Raw genomic sequence first — 13,650 nt, 5'->3', positions numbered from 1 at the left:
ATTATGAAGAAATATTTTTTCTTCTTTAAAAGTCTGACGGTAAAACCTTTTACAATATGTCTAGTTTGCGTGTTGTTGCTTATTTACATAATAATAATAATTAACTTAACTACATGATTTAGTTCCTAAATCTATTGGTAATGCTGTTTGATAATTACTGTAATAATATACGATCCAAATAAATAGAAAGCGGAGACTTACATCACAAAGAAGAAGCTATATGGAAGTACGATATATATATATTTAAATATGTATCTAAAATAAACACACAGGTACTTTCAATATCTTCGGCCATGTCGAAATTAGTTGTTACATATCCTTGGCTGTTAAATAATAAGAAAATACCATTGAGAGGAAAAGCAAGAAATAAAAGTGTTATTAGTTGTGTGAAGAGCTATTTCACATTTTTATTTACATATTCTTGGACACGATATATTTAAATAGGTATTGTTTCTATCTGAGATTAGTTTTCGTTGTTTTGTTAGTGGTATCTGTTTATGTAGCTGGTGCGTTATTTTCCCCGGAATTGATTTGTTACAGTACCCATACTAAGATATAATATATTTTTTTTATGGAAGAAGAGAGCATACGGGTCACTGGAGAGTAATTGGTATGTTACCACCGCGATCTTTACTCTTATAACATCAGAGGGATCACAAGAAACTTATAAAGCGTACTATAAACATATATAAAATAAAAAATTGGAAAATCTAAAAGTGCACGCCTCGAACGCTCATGCTTTATTTTTTTTAAGTTAAATTTCGAATAAAATTTAATCATCTGCGTTTAAAAAAAAACGAGAAGGCTTACAGTAATGATTTTCGAAAGGAACCTTCTCTGCTTAATTGTGAAAATAGTGAAAATAGTATAAGTCTTTTCGAGATATCCGTACCACGCCGTTTTTTTGAACCACACACTACTGGACTTTCACGATATTTTTTTTTTAATGTACGTATTCGACAACTTAAAAAAAGTATCAGGATTATTCATTTGTGTCTCAGCTTTATATTGATGTGCTTTTTATAATGTGTAAGAGTAATAGAAAAAAATATGCAATTTAAAGTGTGGAAATCGTGTGAGCTCGACAGGGCGGTTATAAACCACAAACTCGCCGAGGCGTGCAATTAGAACAGTCAAATATAAATATAAGATATATACTCAGCGATTTTGATAAAATTTTTAGGCCACCCATAAAATCACTACTGGCCAGTGATTCCATTCCAGTTTGGTGACAGTCGATTTAATTATTTAGAAAATAGCACGTTAGTGATAAGTTCATTTCTCTTTTATATATTTATTTGGATCGCTCAGATAATTATTGTGTTTATAAATGCATTCATTGGAAGTTGTTATTAATTATAAAAACTGGAATGAAGTTGTTTCAGGAATAGGGCGTTAGTGAAGTATCTCGAAAACTTAATTAACTTAATATTTTTACTATCTTTCGTATAATATTTCGTTTAATCTTAGAATAGAAAAAGTTGAGATTTGATTATATAAAAAGAGATTCTTGTAAACTTATTGCGAGTGAGTATGAGAGATCACAATAGTATAGTAAATATTCTATATATAAAATTTAAATACTATCTTGTATAAATATTAACGGTGTTATTACAAAACACTTGTATTAATAAATAATAGTTAAAAAAAACTAAAAAGCACACTTTATATTAAATTCAACTAAAAAATAGAAAACAAATTTAAATTGAAAATAGTGTAAAAAAATATATTTTATTGTAAAAAAAGCGTGGGGTGCTTTTTAAGATATTATTAATATAATAATTCTTCTACACTTCATATATAGTTTTTTACACTATTTTCAATTTAAATTTATTTTCTATTTTTTAGTTGAATTTTATATAAAGCGTGCTTTTTAGTTTTTTTTAACTATTATTTGTTTTTCATTTTTTAGTATAATTTTATCAAATTAGTGTAATGTCATCGGTGCTTGATAAATCTACAAAGTTTGAATCTAGCCGTTTAAAGTGAGTCAAAATCGCGCTCAAAGAAGTCGGTTACAAACATACAAACATACAGGTGAAGCTAATATAAAGCGTTTTAAAAAGCCCTATTACGAATCCGTGTCTTTATGTGTTTAACAAAACACGTGTCTAAGCCATGTTTAAATTTTTGTTTGTAATAACACCGTAAGAGTTTGTATTACATTTATGTTATGTTACAAATTTCTTATAATAATTAATTTGTACACACTTTTTAGATTATTAAGGCACTTTTGTTTCATTTTACATTCTGGATATTTCAAAATCTTTAAATTTATTAAAATATCATTACCTACTTAAAATAATAAAATTTGTTTTCATGCAAATTTATTTGACAGTAAAATCTAAACCTAATATATATTATTATGCTTATAACGGTATTAAAATTCATATTTCACGAAATTTATTTCTATTTTTTTAATTTAAGTAAATTTCGATATCAAATTTTATCTATAATACATTAACTGGCGTTAGAACTCCCTAATAAGCCGTTATTTTCTCGTTACTTCTTCCTTCTAAATGACATATCGGCCTGCATCAGCTCCGCTTCTTCAGCTTCCAGCTGTCCGGCTTCCACGCAGGACTTGCAGCAGAATCTACAGAACAAAAGTTAAATTGATGACTTCTCACATATTTGATATTATTCAAACACGATTCATATAATATAGGATGTAGCCCTTTATAAACTAACAAGCTGACTCGACAGACGTTTTTCTAGGTACATATAATAAAAAAAATATTGATTCATAGGAATTTGCTAATAATATTTCAAAACATCAAGAATTATTTCGTAAAAATGCTCCCTGTTGTTTTAATGAAATTGTTTCACAGTGGAACTGTCAAACCGTGCGTCACTAAATTCTCTCATAGAAAATATGTCCATACAAAACAAATATTGAAAAAAAAATTATGGGTAAATGCTAAGTAAAAATTTTATTTCGCTTTGGGACCATCCTATCTCTCAAGTTGGACTAAACTGCACTCCATGAAGTAATCCCCATTAAAATCCGTTCATTTGTTTAAGAGTTCATCGCGGACAAACAACGCGACACGTAATTTATATATATTAAGATTTGTTATATTTATGTACAGTGGTCGTTGAGTTTCTTGTATGTTCCTCTCACGAGCTCAACTTTTTCCGAGCATATGGTAGATTCAGTAATTTTTCAGTAAGTTTGAGCCAAAATGAATAAAAATTATTTGACTTTGACTTTGCGTATTGCACTCTCTCGGGAAATCTAATTTCGGGATACCATCCTCCCTGGTACCTTTACTGCATCTCTAACAACGTGTACTTAGGTGCAAATTAATGATTATCCCTCTAGTTGTTACGGTGGTCACAACAAATAAAAATTTTAATTTAAAAGCAGTCGACACGTCATATTTTTCATACAAAACGCACCTTTCTTAAAAAATACTGATAGGTATCTTGTGCATTCATCTATGTTTCAATCGAAACAGAAAATATAAATTTTAAGAAATATAATCTACTTGAGCTTTGTCCGTTCATAATGCACTCATAAATTGTAAAAGTAAATAAAATATTGCGATGGAAACCTCGCGCATGTAATGGAAATTCTACAAAGATAAACATTTATTTCACAAATTTGTAAGTATTAGATACTCTCGGTTATTAGATACTCAAGGAGATTTCTTCCACGTACTACAAAGCTGTTAAATGAGCTTCCTTGTGCGGTGCTTCCGGGACGATACGACATCCTTGGGTACCTTCAAAAAATCTTAAAGGCCGGCAACGCTTCTGTGATTCCTCTGGTGTTGCAAGAGAATGTTGGTTGTGCTGATCACTTAACACCAGGACCCGCACACTCGTTTGTCCTCCATTTCCATAAAAAAATACGTATTTTCTTCCAGTAGTTTTATGTAATTTCTGCACACTATTTCTTGTTCAATGTTATCGCATTCTCTTGCTTGTCGTCAACAGGCGGTATGCGTTGTATGAAACAACATGATTTTAGAACATGTTCGATAGACAGGACCGGGAAGAGTCCTCTTATTTCGCATATTTGCATTATGCATGATATTCTATGTGTATGTGTATGTGTGTATGTATGTGCTATAGTCTTAGCGTCTATAACTGTGAATGAAAGAGACAGCAATACACTTATTGTGTTACATAATAATAATAATAATAATAAAGCCATTTATTCCATATCTCTAAAAAAAAAGTGTACATATACAATATTGTTAGTTTTTGTTTTTGTTAGTATTATTTGCTTAATCTAGGTTTTTTAGTATAATTGTTATTTAGTTAAATTTTTAGATATGGATCCCAGATTGGGTAAAGGCCTCCTCCAACTTCATCCACAACTTTCTGTCAAGTGCTTTCTGCATCCAATCTTTTCCTGCTGATTGTGCTATGTCATCAGCCCACCGTTTTATTGGTCTTCCTACATTTCGTTTTCCTGATGTTGGCCCCTTCCAACGTGTAATTTCTCTAGTCCACCTCCTGTCGGTATACCGTGCAATATGTCCAGCCCATTTCCATTTAAGTGCCAGGGCATGTGTGAGTGCATCGGTGATCTTGGTTTTCTGTCTTATCCTGGCGCTTCTTACTTTGTTTATCTTCCTTATTTTTAATAAGCTTCTTTCCATTGCTCTTTGATTACTCGTAATCATCTGCTTGACTTTTTCTGTAAAGGTCCACGTTTGACAGCTGTACAATAAGCATGGTAGGACACTAGTATCCATTACTACTTTTTTCATGTGAAGATTGAAGTTGCCTTTTAAGATTTCTTTTAATGACCAGAATCTATTCCACGATTTTAATACTCTTCTTGCTACTTCATCTTCGTTGTTAGAGTGATGGAAAGATACTCGTTTTCCTAAGTAAATGTAGTTATCGACATAGTTTATAATATTGTCTCTTACATTTATTGGCTTCTTCTGACTGTTGGTCATTATCTTAGTCTTATTTGCATTCATTTCTAAACCGATTTTTATACTTTGTTGGTCAAGTGTCTGTATCCTATCTTCTAAGTCTCTAGGTGTTATTGTGTTACATAATATAATAAAAATATAATAATGACACACTTTTACACAAATTATCTTGGCCCAAACTAGGCGCAGCCTGTACTATGGGTACAAGACAACGATATATTTAATACAATATACTTACTTAAACATACATAAATACTTAGAAACATCCATGACTTGGAAACAAACATTAACGGAGTTAAAATATTCGCACCTGCCGGGATTCGAACCCGGGACCTCTAGCTCAGTATGCAGGGTCACTAACCACTGGGCTATAGGGACGAACATTGATTGGAATAAGAACCAAAGAGCGATATTTGCGATCACCACTCTACAGCGCTAAATTTATTGATACACTTTCTAATCATCCACAAATTAGGTATTTAAATATCAACGGACATATTTTGTTTTATGAAATTCTACACATCAACCCACAACCGGTTGAAAACTATCTAGTTCTTTTTTTATGAAAATTATTGAAAAACCCATAAATTCTGACTGGCACTACAACTGCGTTCGTCACCTTGAGACAAGATGTAAAGTCTCATTTGCCCAGTAATGTAAACACAGTAATGATTACGCATTACTGCTTCACGGCAGAAATAGGCGCCGTTGTGGTACCCATAATCTAGCCGGCATCCTGTGCAAAGGAGCCTCCCACTGGTGAAGTTCTAGTTCTAATTCCAACATCAATAGGCTCATCAATATCCTTGCATTCTGAAATTCAAACAATGCCAATCTTTTATAGAGTAGGACAAACGAACGTTTGGGTCACCTGATGGCAAGTGATCACCTACAATGTTTTCTTGCAAAACCAGAGGAATCGCAGTTACAAAAAAGCAAGAAGACCGAACACGCGCGTTTAGGTCGCGTCTATGGCGTCACACATCATACTTTCTCACTCACACGACGTGCACAACGAACAGTAGATACTAAATAACACAAAATCATTATTGAGACCAATGGGAATAGGCCATTGTAGGCGAGCAGTATAATTTTTTTTCTGTCTGTATTGTTTTATTCATAGATTCATTTTAAATGAAAATGTAGACGAAGTATAATCACTTGGGTGAAATCTATGAATTATGTTGAAATGGATGCTATTTAACTAGTACACGGAGGAAATTATTAACGTGAGTAGTTAATAATTTCCTCCGTGTCGCGTCCATTAAAAAAGGTTTCATCAACATTGACCGCAATCTCTTCAATATTATTAATTAATACTCACTTAGAATAATATTTGTGACGACAGAAATTGCTGCGGATGATGAGGTGACAATCCGCGAAGTACGGGCTATCCACACACGTTGGTGGTATGTAGATACCTGAAACATTAACATCGAGTTAGTTTTGTCACAAGAAAGGGTTATCGGTATGTTCTTACTAGCGAAACATTATGTCTATGATTAATAATACGTTTCAAATATATGATTACCAGTCATTGATGACAATAAACAAATTAGACTAACAATCACGCTCAAAACTCTGCCTACGCGTCTATTAGACAGAGTTGTCGACCGCGCTTTGAATACATCGCCACGCGTTGTCGTATTTCAGGTACGTGCCCCTTTAATTAACACCACATTCCCACCACAAAGTAAGGTGTTAACTTGAATGAATGTTTGATTGCTATCTGTATTAGTTAATGTATACGTTTTTGACGAACTTTTAGCAGGTGATTGGGAGTCATATGTTTATAGAACATCAATGTTTCCATTATATCAAACTCAATTACGCATAAGTACTTTGCACAGCGCACGATTACAGGTAATTGTTACATTATTTTAATATTTTGGCGTAAATTGCTAACTGTAACCTAATCCGTGCCCTTCTTAAGCCAAGTTTTATTACAATCGTATTACTAGTTTTTGAATACAACGTCTCATAAAACAAAATGGGTGAATAATACTTAAATACACAATCTTAATTTAAAAAAATACCATACCCTAGTACTCTCGGTATACCACTACCGTAGCCCCGCTCAATGTCATAATTACCTTTGACAGCGACGTTGATGACAGATGAATGTGACGTGTATTCGTTTGCCGCCTCGCAGCTGTACTCGCCGCTGTCATTCGACTGTGCCCGGAATATTGTCAAACGTGTCTCTGTAATTCAGTATTACCATCTCAGATTACTATTTTTATATTTTATACTAAGCACTTTTGAATCTGAATATTATGGTGAAAACATTTTCAGTAAAATAAAGTTTATGAAAATTCAATGAATTTTCCAAAATACGGTGATTATACAACGCGTAGTGGCAAATGATATGAAAATGACTCACTCTATTGATATCAATATCCCGATATCAAAATCTTAAACTATATTATTACACAGTCATACCCAAAGACCATGGGAAACTTTGACATTTTTGTGTCCTTAGTGTGATTGTTATCATTTAATGGGAAGTGGTGAGTCAACCACCCACGGACATCCACAACACCATGGGTGACCAAGAGATGCGTCGCCAGCCTTTAAGTTGGGAGCATGCTTTTAGATTTATTTGTATTTGGTGAGTATTGCATGATATGTAGATTAGGATTATTTTATTATTGTTTGCTGAGTTCTCGTAACAGGTTTCGTCATGCTCGCTTAAATGTCACTGCTTGTGGCGGCGACATGGGACGGGTCGTCCCCCTTAAAAATGGTTGAAGGAGGCGATGGCTGGCTCATGCGTCATGCTCGTGAACGGGCGCTGCTTGTGGTGGCAGGATGAACCAGTTGCCGGAGACTCGGTTTCAGATTCTTACAAGTTATGTGTGTATATAAATGCATGGATATATACATATTTATTTATTTATAAGCGCTTATAAAATGCTCACAGAATACCTTTATTTATGGTGTATGTGGATGATGCAGCTACTGTACTCAATGTATTAATTTACATTTACTTTTTGACTTACTCGTGTAAGACATTGACTATTTGACGTTTGAGTGTGTTTGTTGCATCATTTTACATATTCTATTGTAATTGAAATGATTTGTAAATCGATGTAAATGTATATCTTGATATAAAAGAGTGGCAATGAGTTTCTTGCTACCTCTTCTCAATTCGCTCAACCCTTTACGAAGTAGCGGTAGATGCAATAAGAAAAATATTTTTTTTTAACATTCATAAGTGTCATTTCTGTGACCTACGTGAATAAACTGATTTTGATTTGATTTGATTGAAGGTCCGTACGCCTAAATAAACTAATTAATCTATCACTATTTTGTAGTTGTGATTATGTACATATTAATTCGTAATGAAGAGAACGAATTCAATGAGACTTCTTATATTATATAACACGTCACGTTGAACAAACACGCTCGTTGTTTTTTAAGATATTTCAGTTCGATCTTGCATTAAGATGGTCAGCTTTAATTTGCATTTCTAGATTTTTAAAGAAAGTAATTACAACTGCATAATTGGACGTATGTCCAGAAAAACTTACCAAACCACAATCATGTCGATATTTAGTTAAGAACACAAAACTGGTCATGAGATTCATATTAACGGGCTGACAAAAAATAGCAGCCCTACTGTCTCTCTAACATGACATAATGACTTAGTAGCCCAACCCACATGTATGGTTACACTTAACATTTACAAAACTTTAAATACAAATTCTTAAAATGTGATGTTTGTGGCTTGGAACGTTTTACAAGAAGGTTGTCAGCATAACTTTAGTCTTAGATCATACTTTGGCAGCTGTGAAAACGTCGAAAAAATTGTGTTTAAAATTAACCTCCATTTTGAGCAATGCACGCACACTAACACAAAGTGTCAAACAAATCGCGAGTGTAACACGTCGCTTGTCAAGCACACTAAACATATATTCCTGGCCTGTTTATGTCGGTTGTCTAACAGCAAGAGACTCTTTCTAGAGGTATAAATTATCTAAGACTTTAGTATGGAATTGTGTATCGGAGTTAATCCAACAGACCTGTGATTTGTATCCTGTCTGTGGCTGTGAGCTGCATCCTGTCTTTGGTCCATTGCACACGCGGCTCAGGGTAGCCATCTACGTCACATGCTAATCTGATCTCCGAGCCGGCCACCACTTGAGTTCGCTCTGCGTTGATACGGGTTGTCACGGGCACTGCGGAATTTTACATCTGTTTAATTTCCTGGTATACTCAATGTTAACTTATAAATACACAATATATGCACATACGTTAAACATATGCAAAGCTAAACGTTGGAAAGTGGGCAGGTACCTACATATGTTTGGAAAAATGCAGGCCGGAAAACCCGACGCAAAAAAATTAAGTTTACTCCTCCTAGGCAATAGCCTGGGATCAATTTTGAATGAATTGAGCAACAGCTCGGGAATATAACTTAGCTAGAGCTATTTTGCCGAAAGTGTTTTTCTACGCCTGCATTGTAAAAAGTAATACAAAAGGTACAAATTCCGGAGACTGAGAGGATCTTAATGACTCATCAATAATAATTATTATTTAGTAAAACCGCTGACTATGGTAGAATATTGGGAACAAAACTATCAAAACATTATTTCTACATCCCGAAATGTTTTCCTAACTCCTTTCCTTTCTTAAACCATTTTAATAGCACTAGTATTTTAATTAAGTACCTTTTTTAATTCGTTTGAAAAACTGTTGGCATTCTAGGCATTGCGTATAATACCGGATTACACATATTGCAGGTGACAAAAAACATTTAAAAATGACAAAATGTACCAAGCTGTTCAGATACGTACCTGTCCCAATAGTGTAAATGTACTTTTGTTGTTTTATTCGATGATTATATTATTGGTACGTAGTAATGTCTTATTTATAATAAGGAACTTTATTTGTTTAGATACACATATATATGTATAAATACCACTAACCGCTTAGAGTCACATGCAGAAGAATTATTCATGCAAGGTGCATCATGCATAAGCAATAGGCTGGTCCTTACCGGCGTAGAGTGGAACCTGGTTTTCTGGTGCTGGTGTGGTAGATGCCTGGGTTTGTATCTGTGGGGTCGTAACCGGGACTTCAAGTTGGGTTACATGTTTAGGTATCTCCACAGATCCGTCGGGTCGGCTCGCTTGAACCACAAAAGGCCATATCGCCGACGAGCCTATTCCGTTATATGCGTGACAAGCATACTCTCCGATAGTCTCTTCGTTCAGTTTCCTGATTAGTAAGACGTTGTCTCTAGCTTCATACAGTGAGCTGCTGTAGGGCACCATAGGCCCGTTCAGACCCCGGTACCAGTAGATAGTCGGTGTTGGGTAACCGTACACAAGACATCGGATTCTGAGGGGTTGGCCAAGGTCTCCGAAGATCTCCTCGTTGGGTATGTTAGCGACACCAGCCGGTCCTTCCACAGGATCTAGCCATGCGAATAATTTAACTACTGAATGAGATCGAGGTAGTGCTGCTACACTGAGGTGGTACTTCAGCTATCAAATTTCAAAATAAAACTAGACAGATTTAAATAAGATATATCTCAGACATATCTTTTTTAAATCGTATACAGCAGATCCAACGCCACCATCCAATAAACCATGAGCAGCAATCCTCAAACTCAAAGGTTAATAAACTATTAATAAACTACAAAATCAAAACCAACACTAAAAAAGTTAAGCTACGGACACCCCTGATTACAGTAAATAACTAAAAGATTACGTTTTCAATTTACTTAGCTTTAATCATCAGGGATGTCCGGAACTAGGGAAATGGTTAGAACCTTGAGAAACTCCCGCGCAGGTTAGTAGAAAAGTAACTACGAGTATCACCGTGAATATCATGACGGTACGCGCGTGAGGACTGAAGTAATGTACAATACTGCCGAGGCCGATAGACTCCACGAGATAACGTGACCGACTATTGATAGTTTCATTAATGTCACAATTGTTATAATAAGAGACAAAAACAAACACATTAAAGTATTGGCTAATAGACTCAACTCTGCAGCAAACACGATTAAAAAGGCAACATAATTCATTGATGTAGATACTGCTACAGGCAATGCAGGAGATATTAATACAATTTTTATGTAGAAGAATAAAACTAGTCATTCCATTAGTGCTTATTAAGAGCTTTGACAAGAGATTATCTATGAAGTAAACATAAATATCAACTTTTGCATAATATCTTTACATTGAAGTAAAGAGAAATTTTAGAGTAAGGGAATTTCCAAACTAGATCTTAGAAATTTTCTGCATAATCTATATTCAAACAATAAACGAAATAAATAATAATATATTTTATGTATTATTTACATGATTCTATGAAATAAATGAATCAGTTGAAAGTACAAAACCAAAAATTAAAATAAGTATTATTATTTCCAAATTATACAGTTGAGACAAAAGGGTCCCCACTTAATTTTAATATAAAAATAGGTAAAAGGACATTAAAATCTTACTTTGCTATCGAAATAAATGAATCAATTAATCAGCTGAAAGTACAAAACAAGATAGATATCTATATGCTAACCTCAAAAGTATGATTTTAAAATAAGTATAATTGTTATTATTTCCATATCATACCATTGAGACTAAAGGGTCCCACTTAATTTTAATAAAACTTAAAAGTACATTAAAATCTTACTGTGCAATCGAAATAAATGAATCAATGAATCAGCTGAAAGTACAAAACAAAATAGATATATGAAAACTTTAAAAGTATGATTTTAAAATAAGTTTTTTTATTATTATTTTGGAATAATACCGTTAGGAGCAAAGGGTATTGGGTAAATATATTTAAACGTTCTTTGAAATCTGAAGAACGTTATCTAAATTACACTAGTAAATGTCGATATCACGCCCATTAGGAGTACTGAACTCTGCGATACAACATAATATTTGCTACCATCAATAATGAACTGTTCCCTAGATAATTTAAACACATGCTTGTGATTCACGGTGATACTGGAGTTAAATCACTGATACTTTCATAAAACAATACATTTCAAATTAATCGGACGAAATATGTTTCTAGCCGCTTTAGAATCACTTTTTTAGAGACGGTGTGTTAACTGCTAATATCTTTATCATTAAAATGACGTATGGTCTGCAAAAAAATTGTCAATAAGTTATAAATTAGATAAACAGTTTAATTCGTTGGTAAATGTAGTATTGTTTTGATGAAATTGGAAAAATGCTTCGGAAATTAAGGAGTGCTTAAAGAAAATTAGATAAAGAACTAATACTACAAGTAACAAGTGATAATAAAATGGCATTTGGGTAAATCATATCTGCGGTTATTTTATCTAATTCCCTGTTCATTTCCATGCGTTCTCGTACACTTACCATCAACATGCAACGTTACTTCCTGCGTGGCACTCCCCAATTCGTTATTCGCGATACAAATATAGACTCCAGAGTCGTTACGATACAGAGATACTATTTCTAACGCTCCATCTGATAACAGACGATATCTTCCGACGTCACCGTTGATCTATAAGAAAAATATAATATTCATAAAACGAGATAATAACTAATACTAAGCGAGATTATAAAGATAATAAATTCCCGCTTAAATCTTCTCTTTTAAAATTTATGTATGTATTAAATAAATTTTATGAGCATTTTTCATGAGCTAATCAAATAACTATTTATTTACCTATTTGAACTCCAATATATCAGATTATTAAAAATAATTTTATTTATTACATTAAAAATAAGTATTTATATATTATTATTGTTAAAATTAAATTTAAAAAACCATATTTAGGCTAATTTCAAGATACCTTTTTTTAATTACTTAGGTATTGTATCCAGTATTCTTTTAGGTTGTGTGGAAGAGATCAGACCGCTCATTGAGTATCTATGACTGACTATAAATTATCTTAAGATCATTTTATAACTTTTATTTTAAAGACTTACCCCCTCATTCATAATGGTCCGCTAACTGTAAACAGCCGCTAAGGAGTGTTTTTTCTCATTCTGACTTAAGTCAATAGAAGAAGACAGAGTGAGAATTAGCAATGCTTTAAGTTAGCAGACTATTATGAATAAGCAATATGCAATACAGTGTCTATCTATCAAATGAAATAATAAATTGTTATGAACCAAATATGATATTCAAAAGGTGGCAGGTCCGACTTGGATGAGGAAAGCAAGAGATTTTCTTTGTGGAGAACTCTTGGGGAGGCCTATGCTGGAAAGCAAGACAATCTAGAAACCAGTGTCTAATACTAATATATAATAAACTAATGATATTTATTAAACAAATTAAAACAGAAGATATAAGATAAGAAATGTAACTGTAATTATAAAGGGTTACCTCGTAAGGACCTAGATCCTTTATGATAAGAAAAAGAATGAGAATTTGTGTCCAAAACAGAAGCGGACATGTCGAACATGAACTGTAAAAACAATCAATAAATATTTACCTACTATTTACGTGGTTTTGTTTCATTCTTTAGAACTAACTAATAATTTTATTACAATGCCCGGGGAGGCTATCATCTAAGTTTTTTGTAATGAAAACTACTATTTGTTATACCTTTTTGGATAGCTGATAAAATGGAGATGTTTGTAAGCTCATCTGCAAATAGACTTCCATAGATTTTTTTTAAGTATCCCTTAAAGAAAAACACATCTTAGGTTTTTTTTGTTTGATTTTTCACTATTCTCCATCTTTCACGAATCATTTTATTCTGCAACTGTATTTTTTTTAATTGAAATAAATAGAGCAATGCATCTTCTAAAAT

The 13,650-nt window shown here is 33.2% G+C and overlaps 1 protein-coding gene across 1 annotated transcript; it reads right to left on the bottom strand.

Annotated features, from left to right (window-relative positions):
* Nucleotides 1–375: 375 nt before the first annotated feature.
* On the bottom strand, nt 376–11,034 carry LOC126966161 (papilin-like). Its single transcript, XM_050810116.1, has 6 exons — nt 10,678–11,034; nt 9,901–10,320; nt 8,924–9,079; nt 6,992–7,102; nt 6,223–6,319; nt 376–2,596 (listed from the first exon to the last, which is right to left on the bottom strand). The coding sequence occupies exons 1-6, from the start codon at nt 11,006–11,008 to the stop codon at nt 2,503–2,505; spliced, it is 1,209 nt and encodes a 402-aa protein (XP_050666073.1). The 5' UTR covers nt 11,009–11,034; the 3' UTR covers nt 376–2,502.
* Between the last annotated feature and the right edge of the window lie 2,616 nt (nt 11,035–13,650).

The sequence above is a fragment of the Leptidea sinapis genome, chromosome 9, assembly GCF_905404315.1.
Source record: "Leptidea sinapis chromosome 9, ilLepSina1.1, whole genome shotgun sequence".
Taxonomy (NCBI): Eukaryota; Metazoa; Arthropoda; class Insecta; order Lepidoptera; family Pieridae; genus Leptidea; species Leptidea sinapis.
This window is presented reverse-complemented; position numbering and strand designations above follow the sequence as displayed.

What these genes read in the sequence shown, in the direction of transcription:
- LOC126966161 (XM_050810116.1), bottom strand. Translation starts at nt 11,008, where the DNA reads ATGACTAGTTTTATTCTTCTACATAAAAATTGTATTAATATCTCCTGC. An exon ending in CCAGGTTCCACTCTACGCCG is followed by an intron (nt 9,080 to 9,900) that starts GTAAGGACCAGC and finishes AAAATTCCGCAG; the next exon opens with TGCCCGTGACAACCCGTATC. An exon ending in CGTCACAAATATTATTCTAA is followed by an intron (nt 2,597 to 6,222) that starts GTGAGTATTAAT and finishes TTTGTTCTGTAG; the next exon opens with ATTCTGCTGCAAGTCCTGCG.